Raw genomic sequence first — 9,244 nt, 5'->3', positions numbered from 1 at the left:
CCTTTCCTAAACCTGGTTAATATATATATATATATATATATATACACAAAATTATTCGAAATCAATATTCGATCCAAATTGGATCTTTGCTAATTCGGTGGCGGAGCCACTCTTTGATCCGGGGGGCCATTTTTTTATTATTTTTTACAATGGCATATAATATTTTTTAAAAAAGTAAGAAAATTATATTTTGCCTTCCTAATTAAGGTATTATTTTATACCAAAAAAAAAAAGTTATTATTTTATTTTAAAAATGTATTATTTTGTCCTGAAAATGTATTATCTTATTAGTATACATCAATATTCTATGCAAGCATTATTATTCTAATATTAGTATTCATTAAAATTTTGGTATTTCATTTCTATTTGTTTGTTTTCTACTTTATTTATTTAATGCCTTTTTTCTTAATTACTTATTAGTATAGTTTTCTAATTTGAATATACTTTTTGAGAGCTGCTAATAAATACATTTTCTAACATTGTTAATTGTATTTTTATAATCAATAGCTTGTATGATGTCCAAAACAAAAATACTCATCTAAATGTCCTTTAAAGAAAATATTGTACAACATTATTGTAAAGTTCAACCAATAATAAGGTAGCAATTTAGGTCATGATATGGTAACAAGACTCGAAAATGACACAAAATTAGAGAATTTTGAGTCTATTATAAATGGGTCGATTTAAATTCGGATCAATCCGTTTAAAATGATTATTAAATATGTCATCGGATTGACCCGTTTAACCCAAAATTGATTCAAATTGACTTGTTTGACTAAATGTGTCAATTAACGTGTTAATCAAACCTCACACGATTATAACCCGTTTAAATTATAACTTTAATATAATTTAATATATTAAATTTATCATCAATAAAATTTTAACTAATATTTTTTATTACTAAATTACAAATTTATTTAAAGTTGTATTATTAATTTTTTTATTAATTAAAAAAATATAGAATAAAAATTATTAAAATAATATTTATTTACTTAAATATAATATGTTTAATATATGTATGGAATTCTGGATATAGAAAAAATAAAATTAATATACTTAGGAGTATTAGAAATGTCAAAAATTAGAAGCATGATTATTAATTAAATTTTTTATATTATTTTAGAGAAATAGTATTAGACTTATATTATATATATATATAGATATATATAACTATTATATGATATTGTTATATTATCATATTATATGTTATATTAGTGTAAATTTGTTACTATAATTATATAATTTTACATATATAATTTAATTTAAAAATTTAAATAAATTAATTTATTTAATTGGGTAAATTTCATGTAAATAGATCAATTTCGTATAAATGTATCAATTTTATATAAACGGATCAATTTATGTAAACAGATCAATTTCGTATAAACAGTTCAATTTCGTATAAATGGGTAAATTTTTATATAAACAGATCGTGTTGATCCAAGTTTGACTTATTTAATAAACATGTTAAATGGATCGTGTCAGGTTACTTATTTATTAAATGAATCGTGTTCGGGTTGAAGATTTCTGATACGGTTAATAAATGGATAGTGTTCAGTTTGAGCAATTTTGACAAGATTAATAGATTGGTAGACACAATTACAACACAGTGACACGAATCGCCACTCCTAACCTATAGTTCTTTTATGTTATTAAAACTTAAATTACTAGTAATAATGTATGTTAGTAAGTATTATTTTTTAAAGCCTAAACTATATATGGTTCAAACCCGTAATTTGAATCTATTTACAATGTAGCCTCCTAAATTACTTTTCTAACTCCACCCTGGTTAAAAATAGATGCATCTTTCACTTTGATCGCGTTCCTTGTAAACTGAGAGTTTAATATGCCATATACCTCAAACAAAATTGTCAAACATGCATGAACTGTAAGGACGATTGATTTGCTCTATTTGTGGATGGAGGAAACTAGGAATATATAGGTAAACAAAGGCTAATTTCCTTACGATTGACTTGTCAAAAAGCTTAATTGCATTAGACTTAGCCAGCCTGTAGAAACTTTTAAAAGAGTGGATAAATACAATGCAATATTGCAACTGCATGACTTACATCTGGTGGACCTATAGCTACCAATTGCTACCATGTACGACGCTAATGCAGCCACCTAGCATGTATGACTCCCAAGTCCCCTACATATGTATAGAGAGAAACATATCTATTACTAAATTTATATATACACATAAAGAGAAACGTCTCTTTCTCTCTCTCTCTCTCTCTCTCTCTCTCTATATATATATATATATATATATTTATCTAATTACTAGATTTGCATCCTTAATATTTAACATGGCTACGAGAAAAATGTTTTTAACAATTGCCACGTATGTATTATAACTATGATTTCGTTGTTATCTCCTTAAAATAGACACCATAATAATATTTACCACAATATTTACGACGAAGAACACAAAAGAGTGTGAATGAAATCTAAATCAACCAACTTAAATCAAAAAACCTACCCAGGATTCAGTAACCTAGATATACTTACTACATCCATCATATTCTATTACAATATAAAAAGATAGCTAGTATGCAAAAGTATGTTTTCAATATAAAATAAAAATATTCTAATATGATATGATCTGATAACTAAAAAAATAACTCATCAATTATTAATTTAAATTCAAACACTCAATTGAATAAATAATAAAATAATATTCTATAAGAATATTCTAATAAATTTTATTAATTTTTAGATTTTTTAAAAATTAAAATTTAATAATATATTTAAAATTTTAGATAAATTCAATAAAATACCAACAAACTCAAAAAGCAAAATAAAATAAAATAAAATAGAAGGAGAACTTGATAAAAGAAATAAATACAGGTGTCAACAAAAAGCAAGCTAAGCATCATGCAAATCTGCGACTGAAAAACAAAAACAAGACACGTCAAACATTCTCTCTCTTCACGTGTCCATCATGCATATCACCACCGATTTCCACACCCCTTCAAATACAGACCTGCTATTCCAACCCATCCAAAATCCTTCCATTAATTTTTATTTCCACTTTATCAATTCTTTCACTTTTAAGATTCAATCTCTCTCTACCAAATGGCCCAGAATGATCGCCAATACCAACACCAATCCACCCTCACTTACCAATTTGCCAGGGCTTCCACAGCAGCAGCCTTCGGTGGCTCTCTAGAACTCCTCTCAGGCCTCACACTCACTGGAACTGTCATTGCTTTGGTTTTGGCCACACCTTTGCTGGTCCTCTTCAGCCCAGTTTTAGTCCCAGCTGCTATCACTCTGTTTTTGTTGTTTGCCGGATTCGTTACCTCCAGTGGGTTGGGCGCTGCCGGAGCTTTCGTGTTGTATTGGATGTATAACTATGCAGCAGGAAAGCACCCTCTTGGTGCAGACAAACTTGATCAGCTAGGAAACATGATTGCAAACATTGTGAGTAATGGTAGGGAACATCATGACCAAGGTGAAGAAGACTGGGAAGTACCACGAAAGAGGAGAGTATTATTGTAAATATGAAAAAATGGATGAAATAGCTGTAGATCTATGCCAATAAATGACCGCTAAAGAGAAACGTGTTCCTTTTATCCTTTTGGCCATCAATAATAAGCTTTTGTTTGTATTTCTTTTTTTCTTTTTTTTTTTTTTAATCCCCTTTTGTTTCCCTTGTACTGAATTCACTTCAATATCGCTTTAATTCAATCTTAACTTTACGCTTTTATACATTCCAATGGAAATGATTACATAGGGCATCCAATGGAAGTAAATGGAATAAATTATACCACCCAAGTAGGAAACATATAACATAGGGCTGACAGAATCTCCGTATGTAGGTTTCGGCATTTCAAATTTTCTATTTCAGAAGATCATCCACATATCTACATAGAGATAATCAATTAATTCAATTTTTGACTCGGTAAGCCAGAACCTTAATGTGGATTAAGACAGCCTCTGTTAGTACATTTTAAGAGCCGTTAAAAAGGTAAGCCGAGTAAGGGCCTCTGGCAAATCACTTAATTAGTTTTTGCTTACTCAAGGCAACAGGTACATGATCTTATGGGAATGGGGGCTGTAAAGCCTATATGAAAATAATAATTGTGAAAAAAGTTATTTCAGACTACAGAGAATACTAAAAATTACATCACGTAGTACTACAGCATCGACATATTCTATGTGAGAAACCTTGGGGACAATCTCAAACTGTTCAAGCTTTCTTTGAAATGGCAATCACATTGAAGTTGAGCGAGTCGGGGTTTTTCTGGATAATGCCCTTTATGACTTTAGCAGCATCCTGTTTAAAGAACAAGGTAAAAGTAAGGTAGAGGAAAGTGAATGCATTAGTGAACAAGTAATTAAACAGGATAAATTATAGAAGGAAAATATGCTTCTTTATATGATGGGTTAGAGGCCAACGAATTAAGATTATAGCGAAAAATTTTATTGGCATAACTTTACTACAGTGTAGAGAGAGAGAGAGAGAGAGAGAGAGAGAGATGTATGTGTTCGACTGAATCACACACCAATTGAAACATAGTCATACGATTCGTTACTTAAACGAGGGTTTGCCTTAAAATATAAAGTTAGGTCCAGTTTATTGGCTCAACTTGCTCTCAAGTTACAGCAGTACAAGTATAGCCAATAAATATGGTGCACTTGGAACTCTGTAATAAAGATAATTGCCTTCTCCAAACATTGGAAACCAAATCTACCTATTGCTAATCTACCTTCTTCTCCTTTTATAAATTTGAAACTAACACATTTTCACAATGGAAGATATTTTCTTCAAAAACAATAAAAATAAAAATACTAGAAATTTTTGTAGGCAAGTAATAGACTTTATTTATATAAAACAAATATAGATAAATTTCAGTGTAAGTACATACCTGTAATAGACTGTCTGGTGAAGAAGCACCATGAGAAATTGGTCCCGTCTTTCTACCGTCAAGCTCATAAAGTACCCCTGTATAGAAATGTAGTTTAGATAGAAGTTAACATATAATACTGCTTTTAAAGCTCTGCTAAAAGCATTACTGATCATTTACGAAGGTACGTACCATCCACACATGCGAAGCAGATAAAATGGGTGTCCACGTTGCGTGAAGCCTGCAAAGAAAATCTGGTATGACAAGAAGAGACAAACCAAAAACTTTTGTTCACATCCAACTTATTAGCATTCGTTGTTCACCTTCAATTTAAAATAGTTTATTCCTATTATCTCATTTGGAAAATTAATTTTCGAACAACTTAATTATACTACATCACCTACTCCTGAAATCAGTCTGTTTGTCTTCCCACCATGTCTTTACCAATAAATACATCCTATTTCCCTTCCCCATGATCTCTATCAATGGGTACACCTATAATAAAGATCATCCCGTGACCATGTTCTATGTACAGATAACCTAAAAATTTGTTAAGACCTTTCACTAGATTGTTGTCCATATAAGAGTAAATAGATTTTAAAAATGCTTCTGTTGTTTGATCTATAAAGCTTATATACATTTTAACACCACAAAACTTGATGGTTCAATTCTTTATTGCAGAGCTGAAAACCTACAGTTCCTCACTATAAAAATTACATAATCATATCAAAGTTGATATTAGAAGTCTATTGAAACCCAAATGAGTACTAATAGGTTCTCACGACCGAGGGTCTATAAAAGGATCCATCTAACGTAGATGGTTCTCAATAATAAAGAATATTAATGGCTAAATCATGAGGATCTTTACAAACTTCCCATCCCCAGGGGAAGTGGGAAACCATAACATTGCATCATCATTCACTACGTACTAATAGATCTCACCTCTGTATCACCACCAGTAGCAGCTACTGCATGAGCAACTTCCATTTCTCTGTCGCTCTCAAGATATGCTGCACGCTATGCAAGTATGGAAAACAAATAAAACTGAGATGCCAATTTACCTTGTATGATACCAATTTAACAAACTGAGGAAAATGAACAGAGAAAAAATAAACCTCCAATGGATTCATGCTTGCAGTAGATTTGAAAAACCTATCCAAGAAGGATTCATCAACTGAAAAAAATAATCAGAACCAAGAAAGAAGTTAACATGTAAATTTATGATAAAAGCCCTTTTTTGTATAATACCAAGATTACTACTTATAATGGGAACAATGTTTTTCACAAAAACCCAAAAAAAAAAAAAAAAAAAAAAAAAAAAGAAAAAAAGCCTGTTTTAAGTTTTAGATATCAGACGTTTAAGGCTTCAGCTTTTCAAAGTATTACACAAACTCCTTAGGCTGCAGCTAGAATATATCTAGGTCTCATAACCACAAGGGACTTGTCCAGTTTCTCACTTCCTAGCATGATGTAACTGTGAGTTGTGCCAAACAAAAGTTCCGATATGCTCTAAAGTAGAAAGCCTGGAAAGGATTAAAGCTTAGAAAGAATGTTTATGTAATCCCAACTTGAAAATGTTTATGTAACACCTACTTGAAAATTGGATTATGAAGACCATCTTTCAGCAATTTCAAGAGCTCATCAACCCATACAAATATGTTAATATTTGAGATAGCCCTCTAAAACTCAGTGCTTGATATGAAGAAATAGCAAGCCTCAAAAGCGGGAAAAAGAATGATAAAACACAACCAAGAAGATGTAATAATGTATAGCCAGAACTTGTCTATTAAGAAAACTATATTTCTAAAACTTACCAAGCTTGATCTCTGAAGTAATATTTCCAATGGCATGCAGAAGACCTATTGTTCCACAAGCATTGCCCACAGTTTGTTTCATAAAATAAACTCTCCCATGAGGTTCCTACAGCCACAATTGTATTGTCAGGTCCTAATAACTTGTATTACTCCATAAATAACTATGACACACTTCTATTTTTTATTTTTTTCCCTACATTATACAAATATATTAACATTTTAAAGGACACGAAGCAAAAAGGGTATAAAACTAATAAAAAGTTTACTGACAAAACTCCAAGAAACTGATGAAAGATTAAAGTAATACATACATTCAATAGACTAATGTTGAAAAAAACAACAAGGGTAATATGGAAAGGAAAAAATAAAACAAAACAAACAGTTGCAGATAAACAGTAAAGGTTTTACGCAAATCATCACATTCACCTGTTTTTCATTTGCCTGCAGCATTCTCTCTTCTTCGCTCTGAGAAAATTTGGGTTTCGTTAAATTGGCAGAAAAATATATTTATTCATTACATCAAAGCAAGAACACAGAAAGAGAGAGTTTTAAATTATACACGATGACCATCATATAGTCATTCAGGAAGATAGGATGAAACATTTCAAAACTGAGACAAAAGCAAAACAAATACCTGTCCAGTTATGGGATAAAGAAATAGCACAGCAAGTACAGGCTTTGGGACCATTTCTAAAAGCTCTTCATCCAAGCCATAAACATCATAGCACTCTGCTACATCTTCTTTAAGACCAAGGCCCCAGAGAAACTGCACATTGGAAAAACGATATAATTTAACATGTTTTCCTGTACATTCATATTACTATTCAAGTCTTTTAAGTAAAATGCTTATAAAAAGAACATCCTTCTTAATCAGGAAAAGTCCACTTCCTAAGAAATAAAAAATTTCCCAAATCAGGTTTTAAAATTGTATTTGAAAGCAGTGTAGAAATGAGTATCCTAAAAGCTGATATTAGAATTAATTTAACAGCTCACAGTACAGTTATCCCTATTCTTTTTATAGAAAACTTTTATGTGGGATACCACTCTCTCAGAAATTTGATAGCCTTAAATTAAGTGACATTACTAACATCAGCTTACTAAACTGAGAGTCCATCCTGATACTAGGTATTTTCTTTTACTTCCACTTAAGTTCATAAGTTCTTTAGTATCATTTGGTAACGTAGTTGATTTTTTTTTTTTTTTTCTTTTTTTTCCTTACATAGTTGTGAATAATTTGCTTAACTGAAAATATTATTAGACATCTCAAATAACCATAACTTTTAACTGAGATACCTAGCAAACTCTAACAAACAGTAAAAAACATTTTAGGTTACCAAACGGCACCTTAAACTTCAAAATTTTTAGATCAGTTTAAGAAACCAGAAGAGATATTTTCTTAACAAGAAGTCTGCTCTACAATTTCTATTCAATAGAGAGAAATTACATTCACATAACATACATATATATATATATATATATGATAATTGTTATAGAACAGAAAAAGGAGAACGAAAAAAAAAAAAAAAACAAAAAAAACAAAAAAAAGAAAGGAAAAAAAAGCTATTAAACGTACTACTACGACTTAGTTTTGTTTAGACCCTGGGTTAATTTCCAAATTTATAGACATTCACTTTAATTTTTCCAGAAACCAAAAAAACTCTAAACAAAATATCGAAAGGAAAAAAGCAAAAAAACAAATAATAATAATAATAATTTTATATATATATATATATACACATATATAACGTGGCTTAAAACCGCTTCAGTCACTATCACATATCTTCACTTCACAACCAACAACAACAAATTTTATCTGAACAAAATATCAGAAAATTAAAGAAAAAAAAAAGAAAAAAAATCTTCTTCGAAATAAACTCTCATAGCAAAATCTAAAATCAATAAAAATCAAGAAATTCGATCTTTCCCAATCAAAATTCAACCACGCTCTGCTCGGATCTCAGCGTCCGATCATTTCCATGTAACCCAAAAACCAAAAACTAAAAATAAAAAAATAATAATAATACTTTCTTTCGTTTTCCAACATTTTCTCAAGAAACAATCAAAAAAAAAAAATCGATTTAGTAATTAGAACTAGGAAAAAAAAAGGGGGTTGTTTTTACCTGGTTCATAACATCGGGGTTAGCTTCAAGAGGAAGCCATCTCTTAGCAGAAGCGCTTTCATCCAAAGCAGCCATTTTTTTTTTTTTTTTTCTCTTCTCAGAAAATGAGATTCTCTTTGTTTTTTATTTCGTTCAAAACAAAAGTGAAAAATGATTGTTAGGGCTTTGTGTGTTCGAAAAGACTTCGCAAATGAATTTTGCTCCTCTTTGCTTTTTATATATATAGGTTGGGGAGTGGTTGATTTGGAAAAGTATTTGCGAGGAGTCCTATGGGCCTTGATAACTTTCTGAAAGCCCAAATAGTCTCTGCTTTCATTTTCTCTATCTTTCATACGGCTTGGTCTTGATATTTGAGACACGAAATTCGAAAAAAATTTTGGTAGTTTATCTTGATAGTATCTATATAAATATATACATTAATTATTTTTTAAATAATTTATGTAATTTTTTTCCCTACATC

The 9,244-nt window shown here is 30.3% G+C and overlaps 2 protein-coding genes across 3 annotated transcripts; one reads left to right on the top strand and one right to left on the bottom strand.

Annotated features, from left to right (window-relative positions):
* Positions 1 to 3,000: 3,000 nt before the first annotated feature.
* On the top strand, positions 3,001 to 3,614 carry LOC132803954 (oleosin 16 kDa-like). The gene has a single exon (XM_060817815.1). It carries the CDS (start codon positions 3,076 to 3,078, stop codon positions 3,499 to 3,501), a length of 426 nt encoding a protein of 141 aa, XP_060673798.1. The 5' UTR covers positions 3,001 to 3,075; the 3' UTR covers positions 3,502 to 3,614.
* A 428-nt stretch (positions 3,615 to 4,042) lies between these two features.
* Positions 4,043 to 8,982, bottom strand: LOC107435640 (ubiquitin carboxyl-terminal hydrolase 3). 2 transcript variants are annotated; one of them, XR_009639233.1, is made up of 9 exons: positions 8,785 to 8,982; positions 7,299 to 7,430; positions 7,091 to 7,129; positions 6,665 to 6,770; positions 5,966 to 6,024; positions 5,793 to 5,867; positions 5,043 to 5,104; positions 4,872 to 4,948; positions 4,043 to 4,279 (listed from the first exon to the last, which is right to left on the bottom strand). XR_009639233.1 is itself a non-coding variant. In XM_016047263.4 (9 exons), exons 1-9 carry the CDS (start codon positions 8,857 to 8,859, stop codon positions 4,193 to 4,195), a joined length of 699 nt encoding a protein of 232 aa, XP_015902749.3. In that variant the 5' UTR covers positions 8,860 to 8,981; the 3' UTR covers positions 4,043 to 4,192. The 2 variants fall into 2 exon arrangements, 1 of the variants encoding a protein (XP_015902749.3); XM_016047263.4 differs by having other exon boundaries at positions 5,043 to 5,091; positions 8,785 to 8,981.
* Between the last annotated feature and the right edge of the window lie 262 nt (positions 8,983 to 9,244).

The sequence above is a fragment of the Ziziphus jujuba genome, chromosome 6 (genome assembly GCF_031755915.1).
Source record: "Ziziphus jujuba cultivar Dongzao chromosome 6, ASM3175591v1".
NCBI lineage: Eukaryota > Viridiplantae > Streptophyta > Magnoliopsida > Rosales > Rhamnaceae > Ziziphus > Ziziphus jujuba.
This window is presented reverse-complemented; position numbering and strand designations above follow the sequence as displayed.